We start from the raw sequence: 14,839 nt of genomic DNA, 5'->3' as shown, positions 1-14,839 counted from the left end.
GCTTTGTACAATACAGATTGTTTCAAAGCAGCTTTACATATATAGCAGGAAAAATATTCAACTTTGCAAAAAAGAGTTCAAATTGGCTGTAAAGCCACTCTACAACAAATGGTGTAATTGTTCAGCTGAAGTCAGTTCAGTGTTGATTCAGTTCTGTTGTAAAGATCATCCATTACTAAATTAAATAAAAAAAAAAAGAATTAAAACATGATTCCATGATGGGAACCCCTAAAAGTTTCTATATATGAAGCACCTAATAGAACCCTTTCTATATAGAACTTTTATTCTAAGAGTGTGGTTTGGGATTAAACAATTTTTTAGTGAACCAATTAATTAGTCTCAAAATGAATTTAGATAGTTCCCCTGACACTGACAGCATTAATTCATTAATTTTTTTCTGTTTTTGTGTCACATCACTGAATTATAAGATTGTACTAGCTAGCTAAGAAATTGTTAGCAAACAATAGAACTTATCATCCTGCTAAATACTGAGTAAAGTAGCATCGTCCTCAGGCTAAGCAAAAGCTCCACTCCTCACTAAAATGGTAACCCAGAGTAGTTGAATGGTTTTAAAACCCAACATACAGTAATTGAACATGAAACATTATTTCTTCTTAAAGTCTTTCTTTTTTCTCATCTTGCTCAAAAACACTTAAATTAACACTTAATTTCAACATTCTCTCCTCATTACTCCCATACAAAGCATTCTGAAAACTACAGCAATATCATCAAAAAAAGAACTTGATTGGTTTAATAAACCCCACCTAATTTAATCTAGTAGTAGATTGCACATTTAAAGACTACATTAATCAAAAGTAAAGAAATTAAGTTGGGACAGAAATGCAATTTTTGTTGTGTAAAATAAATCACAAATAATATCGAGTAAACTGGACGATCTGTTTTCTCTTTTGTTTTTTCCTCAGTGTCTATAAGCATGGTACAAGATACTTCTTGAGTACTGAATTTACAGATTAAAGATTAGTCTTTACTGGACAATGATTCACTTAACCGATTGGTCCAAGAGGGGTATTTTGATGACATACATACATACAGATCAGTAACACTACAACTGTACTTGGTACTCAGTTGTCATGTGTCAAAAGCCTTGCTTAAAAGGACTTGATAAGTATTAACACTATGAAGTGCTGTATAGTTACTGCAGTGTATCATTTTGGTAAGCACATTTGTTTCACAGTAGTTAAGTAAGTGTCCGTTATGTGTCCACACTTGTCGGTGAGTACAACATGGTTACCATGTATATACCACTAGTAAGTATAGTAATGTGTCTTACTAGTTACCACACATAAGTGCCTGTTATTACCCCCACTTGTCTGTAAGTACTACATAGTTACCATGTACGTACCACTAGTAAGTACAGTAATGTGTCTTACAAGTTACCATAAATAAATGCCTGTTATTATCCACACTTGTCCATAAGTACAACATAGTTACCATGTACATACCATTAGTAAGTACAGTAATGTGTCTGTTAGTTACCATATACAGACACTATAAGTAAGTGCCTGTTATTACCCAACACTTGTCTATTTGTATATAAAGTAGTTACCATGTACGTACCATTGGAAAGTACAGCAGTGTTTCTTATAAGTTTCCATGTATAAACATGTCAGGTAAGTACCTTGTGTTACCACTCTTTTACTTAATACATAATTACTATATACAGTACAGTCCAAAAGTTTGGAACCACTAAGATTTTTAATGTTTTTAAAAGAAGTTTCATCTGCTCACCAAGGCTACATTTATTTAATTAAAAATACAGTAAAAACAGTAATATTGTGAAATATTATTACAATTTAAAATAACTGTTTTCTATTTGAATATATTTCACAAAGTAATTTATTCCTGTGATGGCAAAGCTGAATTTTCAGCATCATTACTCCAGTCTTCAGTGTCACATGATCCTTCAGAAATCATTCTAATATGCTGATCTGCTGCTCAAGAAACATTTAATGTGTACAATTGTACAAAATATTTGTGTACAATATTTTTTTTCAGGATTATTTGATGAATAGAAAGCTCAAAAGAACAGTGTTTATCTGAAATCTAATCTTTTGTAACATTATAAATGTCTTTACTGCCACTTTTGATTGATTTAATGCATCCTTGCTGAATAAAAGTATTCATTTCTTTAATTTCTTTTCAAAAAAATAAAAATAAAAATTCTTACTGACCCCAAACTTTTGAACGGTAGTGTATAATGCTACAGAAGCTTTGTATTTCAGATAAATGCTGTTCTTTTGAACTTTCTATTCATCAAGGAATCCTGAAAAAAAAAGTACACAACTGTTTTCAACATTGAAAATAATCATAAATGTTTATTGAGCAGCAAATCAGCATATTAGAATGATTTCTGAAGGATCATGTGACACTGAAGACTGGAGTAACGATGCTGAAAATTCAGCTTTGCATCACAGGAATAAATTACTTTGTCAAATATATTTAAATAGTACACAGTTATTTTAAATTGTAATAATATTTCACAATATTACTGTTTTTTACTGTATTTTAAATTAAATAAATGTAGCCTTGGTGAGCAGACGAAACTTCTTTTAAAAACATTAAAAATCTTAGTGGTTCCAAACTTTTGGACTGTACTGTATGTACCAGGAAAGTACACGTACTGTAAAATAAAGTGCTACCCATGCCAGAAATAGTGGGCCATGCCTATTTTTTATGAGTGCTGTGAATTCGTACATACTACTCTTTTCACATACTGTTTTTCATGTTTATTTGGCAAGAGAGCCTAATGTAGGATTTTTCATTAGTGTTTTAAAGTGGCTTAGGGAATGGTCAATTATCCCACTATACAACAATATGTACTTGCTAAGAAATGGATGTAAAATACAGTGATATAAACATTTGTGTATTTTTAGTTAGAGACTTTAGATATTTCTGTGTGCAGACCTTCTGAACAGTGACTGTCTGGCGCCAGTGCACAAACACACATAGTGCACAGGATCCTGTAGGAAGAGTGAACTGAATTTTAATAATCCAGAGTGAAATGCAAATGCAAGTATAAAGACAGTTCACAGTTTTTTTATTTATTTTTTATTATTATTATTATTATTGATTTCATCGGTGTGTAGCTACTGAGAACTTAAGTCTTTGTGGTTCTCTGTAACTTTGTTTCCTCTCAGTGACATCCATATCCACATCTTGCTTGTAGGTGTCTCCATATATGCCGGATTGGCGTTTTACATAGTTTTGAGTTTCTGGTCTGTTGACAAAAGTAAAATTAATTGAAATCTCATGGCACACAGCATTATTAATTTGGTAAATTGTGTGTTAAATCACATCAGTATGAATATTTTTCTTTGATCTTTGAAAATAAGAATTAATTTAATTAATTATAATGACTCTACTTGACATTAGCACATGATTGGCCGTGTGTTCAGAAATTGTAAAGGCACAGCAGAAGCAGAAATATTAAAGGCACAAAAAAAGGTACCTAAAACTAAATAATTGAAATAATAATAATAAAAACTGAAACTCTGTTTTAAAGGCACAATATGTAAGATTTTTAGATTAAAATATCCAAAAACTACTAAAACACTGTTATGTATTTTGTTGACTTGTGTACTTACATTATCCCTTTTGTTTCCAAGAATGTTTAAATCCAGAGAAATAAGCAATTTTAACCACAGACCATGTCCGTGCGTCGCCTATCAATGACATCATACCTGCGTTACCCTCGTTTTTATTTTGTAGAAACCATGGGAACACCAAAGACACTTCAATATATTACATGTTTTATTAGACAAGAAAACAACTGTATACATTTACATTTATAGACTAAGTATAGACTAATTATTGTTATATAGCTCAACAAGTCTTATTCTTTGAATCTTGTTTTCTTGATTTTCCATGACTGCATGTTTTCACCATGCCTCAGAGAAAAACACTATTTTGTCAAATGGCTAACATATATATGATAACAATATGATATTCTAATGTCGATCTAGCTTACTGCAGTGTGCAACAAGTGTCTCCTAGCAGCCGCCGAGCGAACGCTCAGAGTAACGTTATAACAATTTTCAACACACTCAAATGTATCTAATATGATAAAACCGCGCTGTGCTGTGCTATGCCCCACATTCCGGAAGAATAGAGTACCTCAGGGATGACGCGTTTTTGTAGGCCAACCCGGAAGTTAGCGGCGCACGGGTTCCCTCGGTTGAAAGCCTATGCATTTTTCCCATAGACTTTTGGAAATTCGCAGTAAATAAGCTCTGTGTTTAACAAAGGGTTATGACACTTACACGTTTTGTCTATCAAGATAATCTTTACAAGTTAACACAACATTTATACATTTTGAAGCCTAAATAATGGTCAGATATAAAAAGCTAACAATAGGCTATAAACGGACTACAGCACACCATAGTCGCGGACCAACGTCGTCACCATCAAGCTTCCTCAAACTGTATTTAAAAAACAACCTTATTTAAAAACATGCTCGCTGATTATGATCTGTGCTGTGTATGAATACTTATCCACTTTTTCATGAGAAATGCAGTCCAAATGTCCTGTTTGTCATGATGACGTCTAAAGTCCCTGCCAAAGGAAGTAGTCCCTTTTAGCAATTTGTTAGCAACCGCCGTTTTTAAGACACAATAAAGGTTTAAAAAAATCACAAGCGGGTTATAACTGGTGTGATTTATGTCATAGATCAAAACGTGAAAATATTTAGAGGCTTTGTTAACCACAGACCTTATTTCAGGCAATTTAGCAAAAACCCATTCAAAAAACCCATAGACTTTACGGCATTGGAACCGGAAGCCCTAAAATGCTAACGCGCTTCCGGGTTTTGCCTACAAAAATGCGTCATCCCTGAGGTAGTCTATAATAAAAGTTAAGTTGCTCTCGAGCCGTGTGTCATGCTTGTTGAGGTCCAACATCACTCAGCCCTGTGCTGCTTCATACTACAGTAACGTTAAAATTTACATATTGTGCCTTAAAAAAGTATTTGTTTAAATAAATGTCTAAAAAACATACCCAAGTCTTTTGCCCATGACAGTTTGAAGGAATTTTCTGGCAGATATTTGACCGAGAACTTTTCGATAGCTGTTGGTAAAGATGGCGTCAGCATGTCTTCCAAACCTAAAAATAGTGTTTAAACATCATACAGTTATGACAAATTTAGAAGACTATATTTCATGTCAGATGGTTATGGTTCAACCATTGGGATTGCCCAGTAGCCCAGAGCAAATTTTTTGGGGTTTTTTTGTAACACTTTATTTTAGGGTGTTTTAACTAGTTGCTTATTAGCATGCAAATTTCTAGAATATTGGCTATTTATTAGTACTTATTTACCACATATTAATGCCTTATTCTGCATGACCATATTCTACATTCTTAATCCTACCCAATACCTAAACTTAACAACTACCTTACTAACTATTAATAAGCACTAAATTAGGAGTTTATTGAGGGAAAAGTCGTAGTTAATAGTTTATATGTGTTCCCTATACAAAAGCTACACCTTTTTTTTTTTTTAGTAGGGCTAGTGAAAATATCAGGGCAAGCAAAAATCTGAACTGTTGGACAATAGAAAAAAAATTTATTGTTGAGCCGTAGGTGTATGAGTGAATGAATGACCTAAGCTCAGCATCTGGTGTGCGCAGTGAAGTCCCTGCTGGAAACTGCATTGGATCCTCAATAGAGGAGGTCATCAGTATCGCAGCCGCTTGCTGACCAAACCTGACAAGCACATAAAAACACTGTTTTTATCACTGTTACATTCATAAGATGTGAATGTATAAGATTAGGTAGAACAAGTGCTCTTCTACATAAGACAATCAAAATGCATTATGCTTTGGAGGCTTTTTTCAGACAGGAGCTGTTTTAGTTAGATTTTTAGTAATAGATTATTTTTTGGTTATTTTAAAGGTTATATTTGGCAGTCAATTTTCTGTAAAGTCTTGGCTACAAAAAAAAAAAAAAGCTACTGAACATTTGTTCACTTATTTCCCAGAACAAACAATACATTTAATACACATTAATATAGAATGAGGCATGTTATTACACTAAATGGGTTAAAACGACACAATGGGAATCTGTGGTTTGATACAGACTCAAGAAGAATAACTTTTTTTAAAATTATGAAATAGCATACTATTTAAAGTGGAGAGAAATAATCCACCACAGCATATCTGTATTTAAATGTACAAATCACAAAACTATTGAGATTCAATGACAATTCTTGATGCTGCACTATTTTCTTATGCAAATTTCACCCAAAAGAACACTGTTATATAGCTTACAAATTTCACGTAGGAAGGGAGATAATTAAATAAGACACTTTCAAAAATGTCCTAGTGTCTGTAGTTCATAATGAGAAGCCCTGGCCCTTAACACAACAAAAGCAGAGTTCAGGCTCTGTCAATTAATGTGACCTGTGACATATTCTAAACAGCAGCGCACAGGCTTTCCAGTTCACTCACTGTTCTCATAGGCAGCTGTTCTTTGTTAGTATTATTCACTCCCTACTCTGCCCATGTGTTTGTATAGATGTGTGTATCTACTACATTATTGTAAAAATGAGTCATACACTGTTAATTAGTTGCCATGAACAGGATAATGCTTTTCTATTGTATAATATGATTTGCTATTATATAATATTGTTGACGCTTTCAAGTAGTCTTGCATTTAAAAGGATTAGTAATTAATTATAAATGATGTAACTGTTATGTGTTATATGTTTGATGTAAAAAAAGATCTTCAGATATGCAGTATAATGACTCTGTATTTGTAATAAAGCTAAAGTCTCTACAGTGTCCTTAAAATCAAGTCAAATATGCATTTTTTCCCTGAAAAAGATAAAAGATTTGTTAAATTTTATATTTTGTATGTTCACAAATATTAAAACGTTTATTTGTATATCAAAATATATATTTCATAAATTACAACTATATAATATTTGTATATTAACTTATGCATTTATTTAAATATTGATAAACTATTTGAGCCATATAATCCATAGAAATGAGTTACCAACTAAATCTACTGTCATCATTTTTCTGAAGCACTTGCACATTACAGATTAAATGAATGAAATATATATATGAAGTCACTACTGAATGAAAGAGTAAGAAAATGTTAACAAACAGTTAATTACACCAATTAAAACACCAAATATTATTCATTAAATGAACACGCATGAAACAGCTGCTGTCTGTCTTACCTCAGTGCTGGATAGACTGGGGAAGAAGTAACTGACAATAACAGGCAGCACAGTGCTAGCAGGGCAGTTTTCGGCATCATTCTCACTAGAAACACAGTTCACATTGCGATTCACATCCACTGAAGCAATAAATTTTTTTACTTTAAATATATTTATTTTACTGCATTGAACTCTGCAATTGATTTCCTATGTTACTTTTTCTTTGTTTGTTGTTGTTTTTTTTTTTTTTACATAAAAATAATTATTTTGTAAATTAATAAATTTGATTATTTTTGTAAATTAATTTATTGTAAATTAATTTGATGATATTATTGTTATTATTATTAAAACATTCTTATTTACCTCTTGAACATAAGTCCCATGTAGAACCACTAGTGTTTTACAGCCTCATATCACAGATAACTCAAACCTAAGGAAATCTAATCTAACATCAAGAAGCTTTTAGTTTCCAAAGTAGCAAAGAGTAGTGTGCAGTGTGCAGCCAAATGCAGCCAAAAAAAAGGTTCTTGATGTTGCTGCAAACAACCATTCAAGTACCATTATTTTTACTTTCAAAATTCTTAATAAATTCTTAAAATAATTTTATTTACTAAGTTAAATAGCCTTTCAACAGAAGTAGAAAAAAATGTAATAATTTACCTTGCATGGTCTGCGATGTGCTCCTTGAAGGTCTTTAATGAATGTGACAGAGATGTTGTTTACTCTCACTCAGGGTTTGGTTTCATTCTCAGCTTCTCTATTCAGGTGAAACAGAGTTTAAAGAGACCAGTTAGGAATCACCTCACCTCCCTCCGCACCACCGCCCCCTCCCCCCCCCCCCCCCCTCTCTCTCTCTCTCTCTCTCTCTCTCTCTCTCTGATGCATGCTCTTTTTTTAGTTTTACAATTCTATGTAAAATGCTATGGAACATACGCATGTGCTACAATGTTATGTATCAAAGTATCAAAAACCCATCAAAAACCCATTTTTGCACTGCAAAGACTGCACAGAAGCTGTTTAATGCAGCTCAGTGTCATGAATGCATTTACACTGCAGTTACAATTACAAACAAATGTTGTGAGCTTAATGTTTTAAATATAAAATATATTGAAAAGAGAAATACGAAATATGAGAAAAAAATTAAATCAGCATCCAGCTCAATCATGGGTAGACGGACATGATATTTCAAAACAAAGTTGTCCAATGTAAAACCGGATGAACGGCCACCCTATAGCTTCAAAGTCAAATTTGACCAAGGCTTTACACTGCAGACAAGGGGCCAATTTTTGAATGAACATCAATGAAGGAGAGGCTACTGTATGCTGAATAAACTGCTTTTGTGAGAAAACAGCTTATCACTTAATGAATTAACAGCCTGTCTCTTAATCTTTAACATGTTTGCCACACTAAATATTTATTTTGGAGTGAGCTGCATTTGGAGTTTACAACAAATGTATTATTATTCATTCAAAGGTAAGAAAAACAAAACAAAATAAATAAATAAACTCAGTGACAAAGTAATACAATAATAATAACAATCTAATATATAATAGGTTTATAGAAAAGGTATAGTGCCACTTTATGCATCAATATCATATGTGCTCACAATGCGGTAGGCTCTATTTTCCTTTGACCTATGTACATCAAAATAAAGTTTGAAATGATTCTTAAAGTGAGAGAAATTTGGTTTAGAGTCAGACCATTTCGTTTTATGAATGTGAAAAATGTGAGAGAAAAAAAAAAACAACTCTTGATATGCTTTATCTTCCATAGTCCATCATTGTAAAATTGATAAAAAAATCAAAATATCAGGTGGGGAGATTAGACTTTGTCAAGTTCCGATGTCCGCCCTGCTAACATGCATGACTCATGAGCTACTAGCTAATGCAATAAGGCAATTAATAGCTAAGGCAATATACCATGGCCATACAGGCTAATATAACTTGGAGACACTACAAGTGAATACAGTACAATTTGTGTAATAATGTAATCACAATCGCCATATGATATGCAAATTAGATGCTAACTAATTGAAATGCGCTAATTTGCATACATTTGACAAGGCACTGAGAACGGTTTGTAATCGTGCCGTACCATACCAGGCTCAAGTGAAAACACAGCTGGAACAGTTCGGCCCAACGATGGAAAAGCGGCTTATGTGAGTCCTGTGTTCTCTATTTACCACAAGATATTTACATCAGCTTTTGTTCAGTATCTTGGATGTGTTATAACAGAGACACCGGAGGCAGAGATAAAAGCAGTAATGGTGGTTTATTGTAGTAATCAGCAGAGCAACAGTTAAGTAAATGATGAGAATGCTGGTTTTGGAGAGGAATGAGAGGTAATACTGTCCTTTTTGTTGTGTTGCAGGTGAAGATGGAAGTAGACACTGGAGAACGGATGACTGGGACACTCACACACACGGAAGGAGGAACACAGGTAGGGGAACACGAGGAACGGACGATAGGAGACGATGGAGGCAGGTAAGTAGCAGTATAGCAGGTTTGGAGTCCTTGAGGTAAGCATACAATAAGCTGTAGTGCAAACGAGACCGGACAGTGAGTGTGTGTGAGTGTGGAGCTTAAGTGCTGGTGGTAATGATGGTGCTGATGATCTTCAGGTGGCGGTGATTAGTAAGCTGGTGATTGAGTGCGTGGGTAAGGGAGTGAGGTGGAACCTGACGTGTCTGTGACAGTACCCCCCCTCCCACGGCCCGCTCCTGAGGGCCGAGGACCCCGACGTCATGGTGGTCGTCCTCTAGGGCGTGGGGCAGGTCTGTCCGGGTGGTTGGTGTGGAAAGTCTGTAACAGATTAGGATCAAGGATATCATTCTTGGGGACCCATGAGCGTTCCTCGGGGCCATAACCTTCCCAGTCTACCAGATATTCCAGTAGACCACGACGGCGCCGGGAATCCAGAATTTCCACGAACCACGTAGGCAGTACCATCCATCCAGGATGAGTGGAAGGGGGGGCTCGACGGCTGCCACGTCAGGTTCTGTGGAGGGAAGAACAGAAGGGTGGTGAGGCTTTAATATTGAGACATGAAAGGTGGGATGAATTCTCTTGTATTGTGCAGGGAGTTGGAGGCGATACGTGACGGGGTTGAACTGTCGAAGGATGGTGAATGGGCCAATGAAGCGGAGACTCAGCTTCTTGCAGGGCAGACGCATCCTGATGTCTCTGGTGGACAGCCAGACCTTCTGCCCCGGTTGGTAGGTAGGGGCGTCGGAGCGCCGAAGGTCGGCTGTCATCTTGCGTCTGCGCAGGGCCCTCTGCAGTTGGTGGTGTGCTGAGTCCCAAACCCTCTCGCTCTCCCGGAACCAGTAGTCGACTGCCAGAACGTTGGAGGGTTCCCCGTCCCAGGGGAACAGTGGGGGTTGGTAACCGAGTACGCACTGAAAAGGTGTCAGTCCAGTTGTGGCTTGTCGGAGGGAGTTTTGTGCGTACTCGGCCCAACCCAGGTACTGGTTCCAGGAGTCCTGGTGGCCGTGACAGAAGGTACGCAGGAAGCGGCCTATCTCCTGGATCTTCCGTTCCGTCTGCCCGTTTGACTGAGGATGGTATCCGGACGACAGGCTGACGGTCACACCCAGGAGGGAGAAGAACGCCTTCCAGACACGGGAGATAAATTGGGGCCCTCTGTCAGAGACTATGTCTTCGGGGATTCCATAATGACGAAAGACATGGTTGAACATTAGTTCTGCAGTAGTCATGGCGGTAGGTAGACCTCCCAGGGGAATCAAACGGCAGGCTTTGGAGAAGCGGTCTACAACTACCAGGATGCACGTGTGACCATCAGACTCGGGGAGATCGGTGACGAAGTCCACTCCCAGGTGTGACCAGGGTCTCTCAGGAACGGGCAGAGGATTGAGCTTGCCGGTGGGAAGATGGCGTGGGCTCTTGGAGATGGCACACTCCCATGCAGCCCTGCACGTACCTTCCTGACGTCGTTGGCCATGTTGGGCCACCAGAAGCGTTGTTTGAGCAGTGAGAGGGTCTCATTGACCCCCGGGTGGCCAGTGCCAAGTGAAGAGTGAACGGTGTGCAGGAGTGGAGTGCTTCGTGCCCGTGTGATGTACTGCAAACCTTGGGGGCAACCCGGCGGAGTGCGTGAGGAGGCATTGGAGGAGGGCAGAGTCTCTTCAGACCAGGAGGGTAAGGTCTGGGAGGACGGTTTCAGGAGCCAACTTCTCCAGGACTGGAGACGGGATAAGGCGTAGCCTTGGGTTCTGGAGCCGGGACGAGGAGATGGTGAAATGATCTTGAAAAGAACATGGCCCAGCGGGCTTGTCGGGGGTTTAATCTTTTAGCAGCTTTAAGATACTCCAGGTTTTTATGGTCGGTTAGAACTGGAGGGGTGTTTGGCTCCCTCCAGCCATGCCTCCATTCCTCAATCGAGCTGACAGCCAGGAGTTCGCGGTCACCGAGCATGTTGACCTCCGCCGGGTTGAGCTTGCGGGAGAGAGGCGCATGGATGGAGCACTTGGTTGCCCCTGCTCTGTGAAAGTAGCTCCCACTTTTAGATGCGTCTACCTTCGATGAATGGCCGGTGGTCAGGGTGAAGGCTGAAGGCTTCTTGAGGGTCTCAAACGCGTTGGTGGCAGGTTGGGACCAGGACAGAGACTTGGGCTGCTTACGTAACAGGTTGGTGAGTGGGCTGACGATGGTACTGTAGTTCTTGATGAAAGCGGCGGTAGAAATTGGAGAATCCGAGGAAGCGTTGGAGTTCTTTTATGGTGGTTGGAGTTGGCCAGGTTTGGATTGCAGAGACCTTCCCCTCGTCCATCCGGATGCCACTGTGATCAATTACGTAACCCAGGAAGTGGACAGAGGGCTGGTGGAAAGAGCACTTCTCTGCTTTGAGGAACAGATGGAATTGCCGTAAGCGTTGGAGGACCTCCGCAACGTGGTGGCGATGTTCGGCCAAGCTCCAGGAGTAGATGAGGATGTCGTCAATATACACCAGCACGAACTTGTGGAGAAACTCCCGGAGCACCTCGTGGATGAAATCCTGGAATACGGAGGGGGCGTTGACCAGGCCATATGGCATTACCAGATATTCATAATGGCCGGTGGGCGTGACGAAGGTGGTCTTCCACTCGTCCCCCTCGCGTATCCGGATGAGGTTGTACGTGCTGCAGAGGTCCAGCTTGGTGAACACAGTGGCACCACTGAGATGTTCCAGGGCCGCTGGGACGAGGGGAAGTTGATACCGGAATTTGACGGTTATCTTGTTGAGTGCGCGGTAGTCTATGCATGGCCGCAAGCCTCCGTCCTTCTTTGCCACGAAGAAAAAGCTTGAAGCAGCAGGGGAAGTAGACGGGCGGATGTATCCTTGGTTAAGGGCCTCTTTGATGTATTCCTCCATGGCCTTCTCCTCCGGTACTGACAGGGGGTAGATGCGTCCCCTGGGCACTGGCTCACCCAGTAACAGATCGATGGCACAGTCCCATGGCTGGTGTGGAGGTAGTTTGGAGGCGCGTTGCGGGCAGAAGACGCCACTGAAGGAGGCGTAGTCGGGTGGAATATCCACAGAGCGCTTCTCAACAGGACTTTCGATGGACGTGGCATTGATGGAGATTGTCTTGGAGAGTGGAGATCTTGGAACCGGAAGTACTGGGAAGCAGTTGGAGAAACAGTGGTCGCCCCACTTCAGGACTTCTCCCGTGCGCCAGGAGATGGTGGGGCTGTGCTGTTCAAGCCACGGGCGCCCTAGAACCACGTCAGCGGTGGACTCCTCCAGAACCAGCAGATGGATGTTCTCTGTGTGAAGTATACCCACTTGTAGTTGAAGAGGTCCCACACAGCGACGGATCATCTTACGGCTCAGGGGTTTGCCCGTGATGGAGTGGGACCTGGATAATTAATCAGGAGACGGAGAGGTTCTTGAGTTTGAGGTGTCGACAGAGGGCGCCGGAGATGAAATTTCCTGCTGACCCTGAATCGAGGAGCGCCACCACTGGAACAGAGGCATTAGCAGCAGGGCTTGTTCATTCCATCCGCTGGTGGCGGCTAGCTTTCTGAACTGCAAGGCATATTCATTAACAATGTTATTTCTCTGTTTTAGATTGTAAAGCTTCTCACCAGTTGAAGAATCTGCCAGAGGTTTTCCGAAGACCTCACGGAAATGAGAGACGAACGCCGAGTAAGACTTGACAACTGAGCCTCTCTGAGTCCAGAGTGAATCCACCCATTGAAGGGCCTTACCTTGCAGTTGGGAAATTATGAACGCGATTTTTGCCGTGTCGGTGGGGTAGAGGTGCGGTTGCATCTCCAGGACCAACTCACATTGAAGGAGGAATCCGCTGGAGTCCTCCGCCGATCCTGAGTAGGGCGCCGGTTTGGCCATGGGACTGGCGGTAAACACAGGAGAAGAAGTGGTGACGGTGGATGCGGAAGCGGCAGCGGCAGTGGGTGACGGTGATGGTGGTTGTGGGGTGAGTGCTCGGCGCAGTGCGTCCACAAGCTCCTGGAATGGATCGGTGAGGCTCATGCTGATCGATGCTGTTATGGTCCGGTCTTCTGTTATAACAGAGACACCGGAGGCAGAGATAAAAGCAGTAATGGTGGTTTATTGTAGTAATCAGCAGAGCAACAGGTAAGTAAATGATGAGAATGCTGGTCTTGGAGAGGAATGAGAGGTAATACTGTCCTTTTTGTTGTGTTGCAGGTGAAGATGGAAGTAGACACTGGAGACGGATGACTGGGACACTCACACACACAGGCAGGTAGGAACACGAGGAACACTGGAGACGATGGAGACGATGGAGACGTTGGAGGCAGGTAAGTATAGCGTTTGGAGTCCTTGAGGTAAGCATACAATAAGCTGTAGTGCAAACGAGACCGGACAGTGAGTGTGTGTGAGTGTGGAGCTTAAGTGCTGGTGGTAATGATGGTGCTGATGATCTTCAGGTGGTGGTGATTAGTAAGCTGGTGATTGAGTGCATGGGTAAGGGAGTGAGGTGGAACCTGACGTGTCTGTGACAGGATGCTATTCTGCTGAAGTTATGTCTCAGTGAATGTTTGTTACCTGTTATGCCTACCTGAGGATTCTAATTATGATCTGTTATTTACCATGTGCCTAAGTTGTTACCAGGGACAAAAAGACTGTACAAGGGAAGTGTTTACTTACCTGTGAAACTCATCTATTGCAACTTGCCTGTTTCTCTAGTGCTTCTGATCTGATAAAACTCCCACACCTGGCTTCAACTGTATTTCTGTCTGTGAAGTATCATTATAGAAGGCCAGACCACAATATGGACCCAGTGGGAGGTGTTCTGTGCTCCATATATCAGGATGGCAGTAACATTGAATCATATGTGGAAGAATTTGTCCAATATTGCTATCTAACCACCTTGAAGGACTGAAATTTGATGGATCTGTTCTGAAGCGGATTGGACAATCACGTTCCGCCATGGATACCAGTAGGCAATACGACCCTCACCCTGAAGCAGTATCTGGATTGGGTGCTATGGATATGTGGCTCTCCTTACATGGTTGGTGAGGTTTGTGAGGTGGAGAACAACCATGCCACAAAGCAACCATTTTCCTGTTCCCAATACATTCCGATGTGGCAGTTCATTTCGCCCAGCCCCAATCTGGTATCAATCACCAAAACTAAGCCAAGGTCTAGTCATGCTAAGTCAGACAAACACAA

General features: G+C 40.2%; 1 protein-coding gene across 1 annotated transcript; it reads right to left on the bottom strand.

Annotated features, from left to right (window-relative positions):
- Positions 1 to 2,762: 2,762 nt before the first annotated feature.
- ghrh (growth hormone releasing hormone) lies at positions 2,763 to 7,946 on the bottom strand. The gene is made up of 5 exons (XM_048170851.1): positions 7,841 to 7,946; positions 7,202 to 7,286; positions 5,617 to 5,718; positions 5,014 to 5,118; positions 2,763 to 3,238 (listed from the first exon to the last, which is right to left on the bottom strand). The coding sequence occupies exons 1-5, from the start codon at positions 7,845 to 7,847 to the stop codon at positions 3,094 to 3,096; spliced, it is 444 nt and encodes a 147-aa protein (XP_048026808.1). The 5' UTR covers positions 7,848 to 7,946; the 3' UTR covers positions 2,763 to 3,093.
- Between the last annotated feature and the right edge of the window lie 6,893 nt (positions 7,947 to 14,839).

Source organism: Megalobrama amblycephala, linkage group LG20, assembly GCF_018812025.1.
Source record: "Megalobrama amblycephala isolate DHTTF-2021 linkage group LG20, ASM1881202v1, whole genome shotgun sequence".
Classification (NCBI taxonomy): Eukaryota; Metazoa; Chordata; class Actinopteri; order Cypriniformes; family Xenocyprididae; genus Megalobrama; species Megalobrama amblycephala.
Note: the sequence above shows the minus strand (reverse complement) of the source record. Positions and strands in the feature narration are given on the sequence as shown.

Coding starts and splice junctions, on each gene's coding strand:
- ghrh (XM_048170851.1), bottom strand. Junction 5,719..7,201: donor CCAGTCTATCCAGCACTGAG/GTAAGACAGACA, acceptor TGTGCTTGTCAG/GTTTGGTCAGCAAGCGGCTG. Junction 5,119..5,616: donor ACACCAGATGCTGAGCTTAG/GTCATTCATTCA, acceptor CACTATTTTTAG/GTTTGGAAGACATGCTGACG.